The sequence below is a fragment of the Pygocentrus nattereri genome, chromosome 18, assembly GCF_015220715.1.
Source record: "Pygocentrus nattereri isolate fPygNat1 chromosome 18, fPygNat1.pri, whole genome shotgun sequence".
NCBI lineage: Eukaryota > Metazoa > Chordata > Actinopteri > Characiformes > Serrasalmidae > Pygocentrus > Pygocentrus nattereri.
In genome coordinates this window covers 11333991-11351499 of record NC_051228.1, presented here as the reverse complement: position 1 = coordinate 11351499, position 17509 = coordinate 11333991, and the positions used below count along the sequence as shown (strand labels likewise).

General features: G+C 40.1%; 2 protein-coding genes across 39 annotated transcripts in view; both read right to left on the bottom strand.

The window, feature by feature from the left end:
* The window catches only part of ogdhb (oxoglutarate dehydrogenase b), a 37987-nt gene extending 34965 nt beyond the window's left edge, over nucleotides 1–3022 (bottom strand). The window contains exons 1-2 of one of the 2 annotated variants that reach the window (XM_037547098.1): nucleotides 2888–3022; nucleotides 1407–1785 (exon numbers count right to left, since the gene is read on the bottom strand). In XM_037547098.1, the coding sequence (XP_037402995.1) occupies nucleotides 1407–1637 (231 nt within the window). In that variant the 5' untranslated portion in view covers nucleotides 1638–1785; nucleotides 2888–3022. Of the gene's footprint in view, nucleotides 1–1406; nucleotides 1790–2887 lie in introns of both variants that reach the window. The other variant, XM_037547097.1, reaches the window with a different exon arrangement.
* Nucleotides 3023–5419: 2397 nt separating this feature from the next.
* LOC108441086 (calcium/calmodulin-dependent protein kinase type II subunit beta) overlaps nucleotides 5420–17509 on the bottom strand; it is a 96573-nt gene continuing 84483 nt past the window's right edge. For 36 of the 37 annotated variants that reach the window (XM_037547100.1, XM_037547118.1, XM_037547108.1 and 33 more), the window contains 4 exons: nucleotides 13853–13928; nucleotides 13581–13675; nucleotides 11049–11283; nucleotides 5420–9474 (listed from right to left, as the gene is read on the bottom strand). In XM_037547100.1, coding sequence (XP_037402997.1) covers nucleotides 11051–11283; nucleotides 13581–13675; nucleotides 13853–13928 — 404 coding nt within the window. In that variant the 3' untranslated portion in view covers nucleotides 5420–9474; nucleotides 11049–11050. Of the gene's footprint in view, nucleotides 9475–11048; nucleotides 11284–13580; nucleotides 13676–13852; nucleotides 13929–15833; nucleotides 17108–17509 lie in introns of those variants that run through there. The other variant, XM_037547110.1, reaches the window with a different exon arrangement.

Here is a 17509-nt window from a genome sequence, read left to right as displayed (position 1 = left end):
TGTTGGTAGAGAAGTACAGAGAAGGTCAGAAGGAGCTACATTGTGTCTTTGTGGATCTAGAGAAGGCATATGATAGGGTGCCAAGAGAGGAACTGTGGTACTGTAAGAGGAAGTCAGGTGTAGCTGAAAAGTATGTTAGGGTGGTGCAGGACATGTATGAGGATAGTGAGACAGTGGTGAGGTGTGCAGTTGGAGTTACAAATGGTTTCAAGGTGAAGGTAGGGTTACAGGGATCAGCTTTGAGCCCCTTCTTGTTTGCAATGGTGATAGAAAGGTTGACAGATGAGGTCAGGCAGGAGGCTCCATGGACCATGATGTTTGCAGATGACATTGTAATCTGTGGTGAGAGTAGAGAGCAGGTGGAAGAGAATCTGGAGAGGTGGAGGTTTGCACTGGAGAGGAGAGGAATGAAGGTCAGTAGAGACAAGACGGAATACATGTGTGTGAATGAGAGGGAGGCAGGTGAAAAGGTGAAGATGCAAGGAGTAGAGGTCGTAAAGCTGGATGACTTCAAATATCTTGGGTCAACCATCCAGAGCAATGGACAGTGTAGAAAAGAGGTGAAGAAGAGGGTGCAGGCAGGATGGAGTGGGTGGAGACGGATGTCAGGGCTGATGTGTGACAGAAGGATAGCAGCAAGAGTGAAAGGGAAGGTTTACAAGACAGTAGTGCGTCCTGCTATGATGTATGGTTTGGAGACTGTGGCTCTGTCTAAAAGACAGGAAGCTGAGCTGGAGGTGGCAGAGATGAAGATGCTAAGATTTTCGTTGGGAGTGACAAGGATGGACAAGATTAGAAATGAACAGATCAGAGGGACAGTGAAGGTAGAGCAGTTTGGAGATAAAGCCAGAGAGGCCAGGTTGAGATGGTTTGGACATGTGTTGAGGAGGAATAGTGGATATATTGATCAAAGAATGTTGGAGATGGAGCTGCCGGGGAGAAGGAGCACAGTGAACACATCAAATAGCTGTGCATCACAGGCAGCGTCCCCAGTTCTTGTTGCAACTTTGTTTTGATAACTTTTGAACCACAAGATATATTGCAAATCTGATTGCAGCAATCCATTTCTGAGACAATAATGGTCTTCTTTGATATGCTACATGACCACCATCCCACTGGAAAAAACTTGCCCTTGATCCAATATGGCGGCTTTCAAGATGGCGGCCACATTCCGGATATAGCCTAAAAGATAGGCCCCCTCATCCATTACTTTCTGGGGTATTCAGATATGTCATTTTCCCTTTCGTTTCTGAAATAAAATGGTGTCCTGTTACTTTTGACTCACCCTGTGTGTGTGATATATATACACACACATATACACATATACACACACACACACACACACACACACACAAAACAGACCACCTGGATTATATGCCCATTCCCAAAGTGGCAAACAAGCTTACCTTATGAACACTCTTGGGGTTCTCCAGCCATGCATAATACATTTCCTCCACATAGTTGGAGCTTGTCCCATTAAGGAAAGGTTCAGTGGTGACAGGTGCTGTGTAGCACCTGATGGGCTGAAATGTCCTGGGTGCCCCAGCCGCTGTTGGTCTCTGTTTTGAAAAATTCTGAGCATTCTTAGAGGCTGTGAGCGGCCGAAGCCGTGCAGCGCAAGTCCTGAAGTGATTCATTGCAGTGCTTCAAACAGTGTGCCGGTCTTTCAGCTCTCCAAAACAGCAGCCACAAAAAGTCTCACTGACACAGAAGCCAATTAAATGTCCTCCTCAGATTTTGTTGCTTGAAGACAGCTGCTATTCCCGTCCTCTGCTTCAAGCCAGTCTTTCTGGTCCAGGCAGTTGCACAAGGTGGATGTTAAAAACACAGCAAAGCAATTTTTTACATTTATTAGTACATTCATGATTATTAAATACTGTGAACAGCACAAGTGAAAATGAAAGAGATTTTCATGATTCCTGATAGTAGTTATATGTGTACAGGTTTTCTGAACACAAAGATAGTCAGTTGAGAATCAAAACTGTGGCAATGTTTTAGCTGGTCACTTTCATAGAGAAATGTTAGAGAAATATAATTAAAACTTTTTGCCCTGCAACGCCCGGCATGTCCCGTCCATCATGAATAGATTAAAATAAATTGGTTAAAATACTTAAACGTTGTCTCAGACATCAGTGGACATAACTATTTCATATAATAACTTTCTCTTTTAACTTCAATGTAAACAATTCGCACTAAACCACACTGAATCAGCTTGTTTACATCACGGGTCCCCGTTAAGGTTTTAGTCATTCATGTCTTTCTGTCGTATCCCAGCGAAACATGAAGCCGTGCTATTTGCATGCTGTAGCGAATTACGAGATCGCGTGTGAGTAATCTGGTGCCCAGAGCTCACTGACCATAGTACACTTTTAAGTATTCTGGTAGCTACATAAACAGATCATGTTTTCCTGCAGGAGTGCCCCAAAGTTCCGTTTGTGCCCCTTATGACTATTTCAGTCACGTGCCTCGTGGCTCTTTATCTCTGTAGGGCTCTCACTGAGCCTAACGGCTGTTCAGCTGTTTTGTTTAATTCTCGGCTTTTAAGTTAAAAACGCATTTTCTCACCGTTTTAAGTGCTGAATGTGCTGGGTGTGAAACATGTTGGTCAGACAGGAGTTAACCTTGCTTTCACTACATCAGCTGTGTTTTACTCACTCAGCAAAGCGGCCACTAATGGTACCGGTAACGTAGGCAGAGCCGTTTTCCGTTAACGATGTTATTTTAAAGTCAGCGGCCGAAGCAAAGCCGAGCTCACTGACCGCCAGCAGCTAAAGCGGCAGTTAGCCTGGAGGGCTAAATAGGTGGCCAGACAGCCAGCTATGGTAACTAATGTTAACCAGCGCGATGCACATATGCGAAAATGACATCAAGAGAGCTGGAGTCTTACCTTCGGCCAGAAGGGAAAGAGGCAGAGTAACACAACGTTTAAAAACAGAAAAATAAAACCACCGCATACACTTTCCAGCTGGCTTCCACTGTCCACTCACTCTAACCGCCTTCCTTCAAGTTTCAAGCGTGGAAGGCTCAAGCGCTGCGTCACCGGAGACCGGAGTTACGTCAGAGAGAGAGCGCGAGAGAGAGAGAGAGAGAGAGAGAGAGAGAGAGAGAGACCCTCATTTAATAAACCGCTGTGCGTGTCTAACACTGCTGACTCCTCAAACACAAGGCTGCAGGAATTACTCCAAATAGGGAAATTAGGCGTTTATTAGATTTAAATGTGTACTGAATGTGTCTAATTCTATGTGTCTAGTCGATTTTACCCTCTTTATGCTAACTGCCCAGGTCTCATGCACATGGATTAAAGGGGAATTCCACCATTTTTTAAAAATGTGGTTGAGATATAGAGTCATTCAGAGTGGTTTGAAGTGAAATACTTCATTTGTAGGGAAACTTACCAACGCAGATTTCTTTACAGTGGTGGTGATAGGAACCAGGGGTTCTACAAAACAAATATAGACAACATGTTATTTGCTATCCAAAACCACCAGTGAACCTATGCATGTTTTTTTTACATTTAATACTAATGTTATAATTATAGTCATTTTTTAAAGTATGGTTTCTTTGGTTACTATTTATTTGGGGACCTTGAAAACGCTTCATGTAAATAAAACTTTATCACCCAATTACCATAAAACATTGGACTCTTCAGACCCCTGGTTCCCATCACCACCACTGCAAAGGGTAAGTTTCTCTTAAACAAAGCATTTTGCATCAAGTTGTTATCAGTGTAATCATGTAGAAATTTTGAAAGAATGGTGGAGTTCCCCTTTTAAGCTTAATCTAGGACTAAACTGCAATGTCACCGATTCACAGTGGTGGTTTTAGGAACCAAATACCTGAAATGCCTAATTCCTCTAAAACCCGCCTCACAGAGAGCTACTACATGAAATGGTTCTCAATGTGCTGATGTTTATGACATTGTCTTATGATAGCTGTACAATGAGGTTTTGGTCTTAAATATACTTTTGTGTATTTTTATAAAGCAGTATTAGTCACCAAAGAAAAAAATATATTTTTTTTAGATTTATCACTATTTTACCATCATAAACATTATATATATTAACTAAGAAGACACATGTAGGGTCATTGCTTATGTTGAATAGTCAACATGGGGGCAGTCGTGGGCTGGAGGTTAGGGAACTGGCCCTGTGACCGGAAGGTTGCCGGTTTGAGCTGCCCAGAGCTGACAGTCCATGACTGAGGAGACACCTAACCCCCAATTGCTCCCCGGGCCCCGTGGATAGGACTGCCCACCGCTCCGGGCAAGTGTGCTCACTGCCCCCTAGTGTGTGTGTGTGTAATCACCAGTGTGTATGTGGTGTTTCACTTCACAGATGGGTTAAATTTGGAATTTCACCTGTTGTGGGATTAAAAAAGTATCACTTAACTTATAGTCGCTACATTTGTGTTGTAGACATGCCAAACTCTGGTTCCTCTTACAACCAGTGTAAAGAAATCAGCAAGTTTTTCTACAACTACCTACTTCACATTAAACCACTTTTAATGACGTTGCTTATATTGTTGCTCACATATACTGCTAGAAAAACCAGCAAAACCAGCATATGTTGTGTTTTGGATGCTGGTAAATCAGCATGACCATGCTGGTTGAAAGCTAAACCAGCACCAGACCAGCATGAACAAATCTTTGGCAACAGACCAGCATATAATGTGAGCTGTATCTGCATGCAGACATCTTATAAAAATGGCATTTTCCAAAATTTGAAGGAAAGGAAAAGGAAAAAAGCAGAATGCCTGTGAAGCTAAATGAAATATCTTTTACTCCATTAACAGATATACTTGCTCTCCTTTCCCTTAATGTTATTGAACGATGACTGTAATGGCATTGTCCCTATATAATAATATACATAGGTCATAATCTATCAGTCACAGCTGATAAAAAGGACAGTTGTAGTCTAAGGCCTGGAAAATACTGCTGGATATTAACTACAATTCAGCACTAAAAGCAGACTCTATTGTTCACTCTATCCTCATTGCTAATGGATGTAAAAAAAGCTCAAAAGCAAACAAACCCTCCATTGAACTGCTGACTGATGTGATGTGGTAACAGAAGGCAAGACCCTTGCTAAGCAAAAGTGATGAGATCATCATTAATGTAGACGGCCTCAGCCTCCGTCAAGACAGCAGTCCAGGTTTCGTCCTTTGAAATTGATTACAAATTGAGCTTACTCTTATCATGTAGACAGCAAATAATATGTCAATACTAGCAAATTTGGCTTGTCTCTACAAATTCACTGTAATTCACCTAGACCAGTTACCCCAAGGTAGGACTGCTACAACTTTGATGTAGTTGTAGCATTGTGAGAAATTCAAATAATGCATTGAGAAAAAAAGAGTTGAATGGTTACAGCTGAACACAACAAAACACCTGCTAACTTAAAAAAGCATAAAAGAAGCTCAGTTCATGTTGACATTTCTCCTTTTATTGGTAACATATTGATAACATCTTAACACATCTCCTTAAGTTATAGGGGAGAGAGAGAAAGAGAGAGCAAGAGGGAACATTGGAAGAACAGATAAGAATAATCATAAGAATAATCAAGAGAAACATGGGACTCATTGTAAACTAATTTTTCTAATAATCATACAGGACTCACATAATCTCGTTTTATGTTTAAGAGATTATATACAAATATCCTCCTAAAATGAGACCTGAAACGAGAACTCAAAAAGGCTCAGTGTTGTAGAAATCAAAATCAAATTGAACTGAAAGAGGGGAAAAAGAGTTGAGGAGGAAACATTACAAATAGCTATTGGCTTCATGTTGTAAGAGCAGCAAGGTGTCACTAGAAGTGGAATGCAGCACTGTTCATCCACACTCACACATACATACATTCACACTGTTATTGGCCATGAGGTTACATCACCCATTCCTCTGGTTTACTTGTGTTGATAGGCTACCAGTTCCAATAGGTGGAATTTTATTATGAAAGTAACTTGAGTAATCGAAGCAACAGGATATTTTGTTTGGACATATTTTGAGGCTTATAAATACTGGCAAAAAGGATGATTCATTCTATTTGTGGTAGACAGCACCACCAAAAGGGCAGTTTTCAAATTACTGCATTTCAGCAAAGCATAGCAAACTTCAGCCAAGTTGATGCCCCTTCTCAGCTCTATCACCACATATACTAATCTAAAAAAAAATCAATAAAAATTATGTTTAGTGATGGTTAGCCAAAGCTGAACATCAGGTATGGCATTGATCCTGTACCAAGTATTGGTGTCAGGCTGATATCAGCATATCGCTGCTGTCGGGAACAAAACCTCATGTCTAAAAAGGTAGCTTTACAGTATAAGGAAAAACGTTCTTAACTTTTAATGGAAGCCGATGCATAAATGTTTTTTTCCAAGTAATTTTGGACCATTTCTGTTGGACTATTCATCATGAAATTTTGACACAACATAAAGGACAACTGCCTTTCTCAAATTATATCACAAAATGAAAAATATACAAGGTTTTGTTCCGACAACAGCAATATTTACCAACCCTGTAACAAATCAAGGGCTGTCGCTATCGATTATATTAATTATATTATTGTTCTAGTGAACTTTTTATGATTAATTGAATAATCATATACATGCAATTTCTAATAGTTATCAACTAACTTACCTATAAATATATATGTATTAGTGAGCTCCTGTTGGTGTGGGTTTCCTCTCTTTCAATGATGCATACAAAGCAATTGATTACTAACAGCTCCTCCTTCTGCTGACTGCTGAACATGGCATTATAAAGACCAACAGATTCCCTGTTTATCAGTCAAATTACAAAGTACAAAGTGAGTTCATTCATTGAGAATATACATTTTAAGATTAATTTCTTGAATTAAGTAAATAGCACATCTTCACACTGTGTGGCGTCATGTTAATCTGGGGGATAGTAGAGTGTTTGAGTAGTTTCTATAATTTTAGATGTTCATCTTAAGTAAAATCAATGAAAAATAATTCACTTTACAGCTTTTAAAGAAAAAATATTGGATTGGTATCAGCCAGTACTTAATATCGGAAAAGATAAAGTGGTATTGCGCCATCTCTATGAATGCAAAACTGATAGACTGAATTGACTGGAGAATCAGCAGCCGCTTTTTTATAGACACCTCATAGCAAACTTCACTTAGGATCAACCAACACTGCTCAGACAACAACGAAACCCTGTACAAAAGCATGCTATACAATCATCATCATTACATATATATTTTTCAACCGTGATAGTCATAATCATCATAATCATCATCATTATCATCATCATCTTGAGACAAAAATAGTTATATGCACTTACAAAGCTCTGAAAATTGTTAGCGGAGCATAGGTCACTGGCATTCAGTAAAAAATGAACAAAGAATGAAAAGCAAATCACCAAAAATTTAGGTTCATTTAGGTTCAAAGTTCATGCAAGTAATTGCCACCTATAGTATGTTAGCACTACATAGCAGTTTTACAAGATACTTATTTGTGTTAAAAGTTAAATCTGCCATAGTTTTTCAATGGTTCCTTGCAATACTAAACACACAGAGGAAAGAAAGAACAACACTAGAGTAGATTATGCTGACATGCTGCTGGACTGCTGTCGTGAAGGGGAGAGCTCTCACACTGTTCACCATGTACAAAGGTTTTGCTCTCCCCCCGGGGTGAAGCGTGGGGTTCAGTGACATACTACAAAAAAGCTAGATTCACATTTCAGAATTAAATAAACGAGGAATCGGATAAATTAAATGAAACCGAAACGTGAACAGCAGTCGTCCAGTGAATTTCCTCAACGTCTTGAGAACGAACACTATGTGAAGTCTTTGAGAGCATCAAACTGACTCTCGCCAAGCTCATTCAAACGATTCATGGTGTAAAAAGCTGCTAAATCGCTCCTCTGCGTAATGCGGGAGCAGTGAGGCTTCCCTTTAACTTAGAATTACGCTTTCACATTCAAGAGGTCAACAGAAGACTGTTCGTTGGCATATCAACGAGACACCCGCAAAGTACGTCCCCATCACGTGCACCTCCAAAAAGGACTCACATGATAGAACAGTGACGAGAAAGTCTTACCACCGCATAAATAATATATAAAAATCTAAAAAACTCTGCATATACAGACAAAAACAAACACCACCAAAAGGGTGAAGGTTAAAAGGTGCATGAGTTAACGTGGATGACTAGATTTATACATAATACATAGACTCTCTTTACTCTTTACCTTAAACTGTACACCTGACTATGTAAATCCACAGGGTACTGAACACTGTGCCTTAATATCTCTATACAATCTCTAAGATCTTCTTTTTCTAGATTATTTCAACGTAACCTTTAGACAGTTAACTGCAGCTTGCACTAGTCATGTCATTCTTCTTTCTCGACTTCCAAAATACCGCAAAATGACTACTTTACTCTAATAATCAGTGCAATATGTTACAAGTTATGTCACAAGTCGGACAGCCTTCCCAGTAATTCGCATTAAATGAAAAATCCTTCTTATAAACCATTTATATAGGACTAAGAAATCTTCACAAAAGGATTCCTCACCAGACCAACACTGATCCCAAGTCAGAGGAAAACACAGACGAAACATAATTAGCTTCACTACATCTCTGTAACCCTTAGCTTCTGCCTGAACTGTGTCATCCTCTCATGTTGTGTGTACAGTAATGAGTAGCCATACTTATACCTGCACGATACTGCCAAAAGTAGACTTCATCATACTCAAATGAACAAATAAAACCCCCACTGAATAATACTAAAAATCCATGCTTCCGGGAAAAAAAGGTTCAAATCCATGTACAACTGGCATCAATAATTTGACTATTAAATATACAGCCTCAATAGAACAACAGCAATACTTAAAATGACAAATAGTAACAATAAAAGTAGTAACCATGAGAATAATAATAATAATAATAATAATACCAATATAGTACTTCATTAAAACATGATCTATTATAGTTAGGAGTGCCTGGGCACATAGGGCATAAGGCCAATGGAGACGAGAGTGGAGTGCGTGAGGAGGGAAGAGGGGGACTGTAGGAGAGAAGGCATTTACGCAGGCTAGAACACTTCGACCAGTTATCAGTTAGCTAGAGTCTGTGCTCACTTTCTGGGACTGATATGTGTGTCATCAATCACTTGGGTGAATCTTGGCATAGACACGTTAAGCTGCAGTATATAGTGGCATGGTGTGGTTTGTTTTGTGTACTGGTGTTGTGTTTGGCCTGCGTTGGAGTGAATCCTGTAGGGTGCGGTAGCAGTGGCAGGGGTGGGGAAGAATGCAGTAGTGGAGAGCAGCCCAGTAGGTGGAGAGACAGGTGTAGGTTTGCATGCAGGTGTAGACGGCTGTGTGGCAGAGCTGGAAGGCTGGAAGATCCTGAGCTCTCCAATGCTGGACTCCTTCCTGCCGTCCCACTCATCCTCCCTCTCCTTTCTCCTCTGCAAAAGCACTCTTGTCGAAAGTCATCCTGCCGCCGTCCCACTCTGTGATCACAAACACACACCTGACCATCATAAAAATACTAAATACTAGAAGGAGTTGAGTATATAGTATATCTGATCAGAACATCTTTTAATGTGTTGGAATTGGTTACTCTAAGCACAATTCTGAAGTTATTTTACCCAAATTTTATGTTGCTGTCATAGAGGACAGTGGGGGGCCTTCAGACAAAATTTAGGCATTAAACATGCATTATACATGTCCATAATTTTTAGACCATGGTTATTTAATAGAATTATCATACTTGCTAAATACACTGAACAAGTAGTGCTCTTATTCAATAAGTTTTTGTTGGAAACAGAAGATTTAAAATCCTGAAAAAGTTATTTTCTGTAGTGTCTAAGTTCCCACTGCTTAGGCCTTCAGGAGCTCAACTGAAGGCTTAAAACATCAGATTAACCACTAACATAATTAGACATAGAGTCAACCATTCAAGTTTTTATTTTAAGAGAAACACCACTCTACACCTTTTCTTGGGTACATCACTGACAGCAAAATAAGAACAGACGTGTTTCGGCAGCAGCAGCTCTATACCAAGATTCTTTACATAATCACTGTAAAATGGCAACTAAAAAGGTAAACTGTATATTTTAAGCTTTAAATAAACCATATATAATGTCTTTTACTAGCTTAACATGTCTGTGTTTAATCTAGAACAGCCAAAAGATGCCCATCAGTCTTGGCTAGAGCTTATATGATATCTGAAACCCCACAGGGGTGTTAACAGATATTAGCTTTATTGTAGAAATATACTTTCTCATTTTGTGACATTTAAAGCCTAGCTTTAATAATCATGGTTTGCCATTGCTCAGAGGTCAGGTAGACAGTGGTTCATTTCCAGTAGTTCATAAGCAGTTTAAATGTCTGCACAATGGAAATATCTTAAGAATAAAAACAGAACAAAATTTGTAATACCTGCCCTTGTAATATACACAATGGCTACTGTGGTCAAGCCTGCAGCCCTTCTGCAGAACATGGTTAAACTAGCCGCATATAAAATGTTAGTGTGCGAGATTATATGCTTAGCAGTAAAAGCGCACTCAAATATACACTTCTATATGGCTCCTGTTCAGTATAAACACACATACATTCGCTGCTCTCGGAAAACCTTGTATCTCGAAAATGATAACTTTACATTAGAAGGAAAAAACCTAATTTACTTTTAATATAAGTCAATGGAACCAAACTTACTTTCAAGTCATTTTGTGTCATTTCTTTTAGTTCATTCATCATGAAATTTATACACAATGTAAAGGGCAACAGGTATTTTCAAATTATGTCAAAAAATGAAAAACAATAAAATTGGAGATTGGTTTTCTTCCAACAACAGCGACTTGTACATATACAATATACAGCACATATATACTACACACTACACTATACATATATACAGTCAGTATTAAACAACTCTTGACTAGAATAAAAGGTGAAAAATAATTGATCAGAGCATGTGTACCTACTCAAAACACCAAGGCTAAATAAATCACCAAACATACAACACTACAGATGGCGTGCTGTGAGGTGTGAATACGCAATGCATGTATACATGTGTGCGTACCTTCACTGGAGTGGGGCGGCAGGTGCGCCTGAGCAGTGGAAGTGCACATTCTGCCATTTAGAGTCGCGGCGATGCCACACACGTGTCTCTTCTGACTGGCTGCTGCGCGGCCGGCCCTGGCTGTCCACAAACTGCGTGAGGCGGATGTAGGCGATGCAGGCGGCGTCCTCGCCAATCAGGTGCACGTGCGGGTTCAGGATGGTGGTGTGAATGGGCTTACTGTTCTTAGAGAGCACTGCAGAGATACAAGGACAGTAGGGAGAGTCTGTTATTCAGTAGTCATTATAGGTAGTACAATAGTAATCCATTATGGATTGGAGTTACAGAAATGTATTAAAAAAAAGTAAAAATCCTGTGGCTCCACCTTGTTGGTGTACAGTTACAGACTGTAGCCTTGGGGTGGGCAATATGACAAAACTTTATTGTTATTGTGATAAATTATGTCAGCATATGCCTGAGCATTTTCTGGATATTAACACTGACCAAATGCATGCTTCATTAAAAAGAGAACATAATCATGTTTATTTGTATTTAGTACAGTAAAGTATGAGAAACATTGAATATAATTGGAGTTGTAGGTTTATTATATATTTTTTAATATATGTGGTGCTACAGGTTCTGTTTTGTCTGTTTCAAATGATGCAATCTCAGACAAACATATCATATGTCTTGAAATATTGTGGTATATTTTGCCATAATGCAAACCCTTACTGCAGCCCATTTGCTGATATACAGTTGGAGATAGCCATCTTCTAGCCTAAAGGTATCAAACTCAACCACTACAAAGGCCATATTCAAAAATCTCTGCAATTTCATTGGCCAGCCATGTTTTTATTTAATTTTCACTTAACATTTTGCCATGATTCAAACAGGCCATTGTATAATCAAAATATTCCCGACTGCAACAGCAGAAAAAGGCAATGAATACATATTTAAAAACAATTTTAAATAAAAATAAATTGATGTAATTACTTTTTAAAACTGCCTATTTGCTTAAACCGGAGACCAGGTATCTGGTTTCTTTTTGTGTAGACTGATGCTGGAGGAAGGGGATCAGAACGCTCACTATGTTGCAGTGCATGCTGGTGACTGAAATGCATCTTGGGGTGAAACGGGCTGATAAGAATAGAAAATTAAAATAATTTTGCGGGCCGAGCAGGACTGTGTCACAGGTCTGACATGGCCTGTCGGCCTTGTCTTTGACACATGGGCTCTAGCCCCTCATCAATAGTGTCATGATTGGCCCCTCCCAGTCCTCCATGTGCTTTTGTTTTGTTTTGGTCTTGTCCATGTGATTCCTTGCTCTGTTTCTTCCCGGTTCTGCCCCCTTGTTTCTAGACTCCACCCTTGATTGTTCTCACCTGTGTTAATCACCTGTGTATTGCTAACCCTCATTGTTTCTGTATTTAAGCCCTGTGTTTTCCCCTGTTAATTGGCTGGTCTTTGTATTGTATTGTTGGGTGTTTGTTCTGTTGGCCTCCGTTATTTTTTCCTATTCTCTGTTTTTGTTCTTAGTCTGTGTTCCTTGTTGTCATGTCTGCCCATCGTTCTTTCCGTGTTGGCTCATTGACCCTGGACCGTTTTGACCCTGAATCTGGATTTGCCCCTAATAAATCTTGCTTCTCTCAGTGTATGTGTCAGCCTCATCATCGCTCCCCGGCGTTACAAATGGTCAGTTGCTGACTACAGAGCTACTCTTGTTTGTATATTTTTGAGTGGCTGACCCCCCTCAACCTATCAGTGACAGTGATGTGTTTAAAAGCCCCAACAATACTGCTGTGTGACAAATTCCAAACGTGGTCCTATGGTCAGAAACTGACCAATGATGAATGTGGTGCAGTGTAGCTGTTGAATTGTCCCACCTGCTCCACACACAAATGTGTTCTTCTGTAGAACAGAACGGAACCTCTGACAAAAATCTCACCTCACATTTGTGAGTGGAACACAGACACGTCAATTGCGCATGATGACAGGTAAGCACAATCTGTACTTATACACCTGTATAAAGGATCTATAAGGTAAGTGGACCTCAAAGTACTTGCCACTCTTTATTGTTATTGTAATAAATTATGTCACAGTACATCACAGAATGTTTTTTTCTCAGCATGTCGTATATCAATTCTCTAACAACAATGAACAACTGCATGTTTTTAACAAAGAGAGCATAATTATGATTCTTTTTTGGCGTTAAAGTTTTGACATATTTTGAATAAACAATGGCCAGCTAGGTCATGGCAAAACAAAATCAAAGTAAAAATAAAATACAAATGCAGCTGGCCCACAGATTTGTTGAGTTAATATGTTAATGTGTTAATATGTTAATATGGCCCTTATAGTGGTTGAGTTTGGCACCCCTGGTCTAGTACAAGGTTGGGCTTCGTAATTAAATGGACAGTGAATGCAGTCATAGTGTGAGTTTCTCAGCTCCACACAAGAACTCGCAAGCAGATATAACCATCAAAAACAGGTAATCGCTTCCGCCTTATCTTTTGTCATATGACTGTTTTTCAGTTGACTGCTTCTTACACTTACAGTTCTCAAAGTAGAACCGGTGGAAGTCCATCCCCTCTACCAGGTTACCCAATGCTTCGGGTTCAAAGGAAGTCAGCCCAGGATCGCAAATCTTCCTGTTACAAAACAGCATTGTTTACGCATCACTGCGGCCACCCAACCAGCACTGGTAACAAATACCATTATTGCACATAATGATCTGCATATGACTCAAACTCAGTGTGCTATGATGAATAGAACAGGCTTTCAAAGTGTTGTATTCAGCGTTGAGGGGGTAAGAGGCAGTGACTCACGCATAGGCATCGAAGTCTCCATTGTTCACAGCCTCAATGAGCTGCTCCGTGATCTTAATGATCTCCTGTTTGCGAGCTGGACAGAGAACACACAAAACACATAACACCCACAGAGTCACACAGGGCAAAGGCCAAACACGCAAACACCAGCTCCAGGCCTTTTCACCATTCAAGCACTGCATGTATGCCAAAAGCACTCATAATGCACAACAGAAACGCTCACTGATGTGCTCACAAAGTCTATATGCATGATATTAATTTTCTTGTTTGCTTTCTGGAATAGTACACTATGGAAACAGTAAGGATAGGCTTATAGTATTTTTACCATTGGTCTTGAAGCATTTTTACAAGAAAAACTGCAAAGAAAAGCCTTCCCAAATAAAAGCTTTGTAGTACAAAAGAACAATAAATCAGACTATAAGTGCTATGTCAAATTTTCCCGAAGCCTCTTGCCCTTAGCTTTTCACACTAAGAGTATGGCCCCATTCCCACCAGGCATTAACACATGTCTTGGGCGAAGTGGACAGTGTAAACTACAGGTGTGAATGAGGTCCAATACATGTTAAAGATGCATTGTGATCAAATCACTCAAACCATTGTCAGGGACACATAAAGGGACCATATAACATTATCACATCCAGTCCAGTCATGTTTCAGAAGAAAGCAATTATACTGTTAAGTTTTTCCAAAGGCATCCAAAAATAGCAGCACTACTACCCAAACAGGCTTTTGATCCCATTCTAGAGCATACCAGACTGTAATGTTACCCTCTATGCTTTCTAAATGGACCACGCTATAACTATTTAAGAGCCCCACAAATACATACATCCCCAAAAGATGTGCTTTAGCAAGCTTGTGTGGTTGCTCAACATAACCACATTATGCAATGTGACAATTTCAAGCACTCTGGTGATGCATGCAGATTAGTTATCAAGGTGAAAGCTCTAAACGTGGTCTATGGTCTAGGAACTATGCTAGACAATGTACAAGAGCAATGAAGCTCCTGGAACCCTTTACGAATTAAGCTGCTAACCCATTAGCTCTATTCCCGCAATGTACCTTACTGAAACATGTCTTTGCGAAGTTAGTATAAAACCCTATTTATCTATGTCAAGTACCAAGAAGGCACTTGTACAGTCTATGGGTAGAAAGACAGGAGCTCAAGCTCCCTCTGGGGTCTAACTGTGCACTTGCTTGCCCATTAACATCAAATGGTCACCTTAATCAACTGCATCACTGAGACCCAGCAGAGACAAAAGTAGCTACATAGACTCTTTAAAGCAGTCAATGTAGACACATTCAAGATCCATGGAAATGCAAAGTAACTTGAGATCAGTTTGAGATGGATCCTATTTCCACGTATGAACTGGGCCCATCAGTGGGCAATACCACTGGTTTTCGGTTCCATCTGATCATCTTCACCAATCACAGGGCATCTTTAAATTTCTACAGTTAACACACCTAACGTTCAATCAGTCTTAAGTACATTGGCCAATCTAAGCCTGTATGCCTCTTCATTGACATATCGTAGTACAAATGTGCTTATCAAGGACTAACAGGTGTTTCAGAACAGGTTATAAGTATTAAAAAATAAAAAAAACCCTAACATAAGTCTTATTATTATATACCTGGATAATGCCTGCATGTTTGTTCCTATTATACACTTATTAGCTGCAATTATTATTTCCTCCTTGAGGACCAAATAGGCATGAAATTTCATCAAAACAAAGGTAAGACAATAACTGGTTAAATGAATGCTTGATATTTGTATTTTGTGTCAATTGATAAAAGCACACATCAGGTTCAGGAGTACTGAATCTTCAGTATTGACTCTTCCATCCCTCCTGAGCACATAAGCACAGCTGTTTCAAACCCACTGAAGAAACACTGATCACAAATAGTAAATCCTTAGCCTCTGCCACTTGGGAGTACTTCAAATGGAGGGTTGGAAAGGATGAGTTTTTCGTGGACTCACCTGACTGCATATCACTTGTGGTGCTCGATCCAACCACTTATCCTTTGGCTCATCCCTCTCTCTCTCCTCACACCTGTCTCCCACTCAAGTCACATTTTAAGACAAAGAATACACACAGAAGCCTACCAACCGATGAGCGTCTCAAGAATCTCTATGAAGTTCAAATTCAGTCATCAAAACCATTCCACTACAATCTCAATGGCTCTGTGCACTTTCTTGTTCATAGCCCTTGTTTATAGAGTGCATTCTCTCTGTCATGTTCTGAGTTTCTCTTCCTCTTTGCTTAGAGTGTGAAGCTGGCACAGCTCAATGTGCTATTCCCGTCCTTCAGATAAGGCTTACTGCTGGCCTTCCTCTCTTGCACTCACTCTCTCTCTCTCTCTCACTCTCTCTCTCTCCCTCCCTCCCTCTGTAGTTTCCTCTTCTGCAGCAGGGGAGCTTAGCGGCCCGCTGCCTCCACACGTCCTTCTCTTTCTCTCCTTCTAGCTGGCACAGCAGGGCAGGCTGAATGCCTGAGCAGCCTTAGCTGTAAGGCCTATTGCCTTTTAGCTCTCCTTTATCACTAGAAAAACTCAACTAACCTCAGACCAAAAGCAGGCCTGTTCCAAGTAGCAAAGTTACATGTTGCACATCAAAAGCCCAGCCACTGAAACAGTTTCCTTCCAATTTTTCTAAATTTTTGCATAACTAAATGGTTAAGATGTAAACAAAGTCATTCGGAGTGGTTTGATGTGAAATGCTCCATCCTAAAGAAACTTACTGAGTCAGAATTGCTCATAGTGCTGATGATCATAACCTAACATCCAAAAAGTTTAATGGCTCAGACACTAGTTGATCAGGTTTTTGATCAGGTTTTGGGATAAAAAAAAAACATTTTTTAAAATCCCTTCTTGACAGAGTGGTACCTACAGAGTGTTTCCCCAAAGAAAGGTTTGACAATTCTAAGGCGAATATTTTTTTCAAAACTACTGCTTTAAGCGGGCACTGTGTTGCTATCTAGGAGCGTCCAACAACTTCTGCACCACTTCAGAAATTCAGTGAAAAACTTTAGAAGCACAGCAAGATACTAAATGTAATGCTAACAAGAAAGAGGGAATGCTAAGGAAATGCTTCTATTTCACACTCCATGCAGTACTCACTCCGAACGGACAGGGAGGGGCTGGAGCGGGGTGGGATCGGAGGGGAGAAGGGTTGGGAAGGGGGGGCAGGGGCCGTCTCTGGCTCAGGCTGCGAGGGGGCCGGGGCGCGGCCCATGCTGCTCACCAGATTGGTCAAGCGAGCTGAGAGGGGTAAAAGGGTGAAGGGGTGTCCCACAGCACCGCCGGCCACGAGTGACATCGGATGAACATGAGGAAATGGACGCAACATAGACAGTTGGACAGTTAAGGAAAAAAAAACAAAAAAAACAAATGAAGACGAATGTGGGAATATTTTATTTATTTATTTCCTAAAAGAATGCTGTCTCAGGGGGCTCCTATAGGTAAACTGCATTTTTGACAGTTGGATCACATCAAATCTAATAATATGTATTTTTGAATATTTTTATTTTAACATTTAAATATTCGAAATATCAGAGATTTTTAACCTGGAGATTGATAATTAAATTGATGCTCTACAAATATGTCCTCTTTTCATTACCATATACAGCACTTTTGCTTAACGTCAGACACAATATTAGTTGT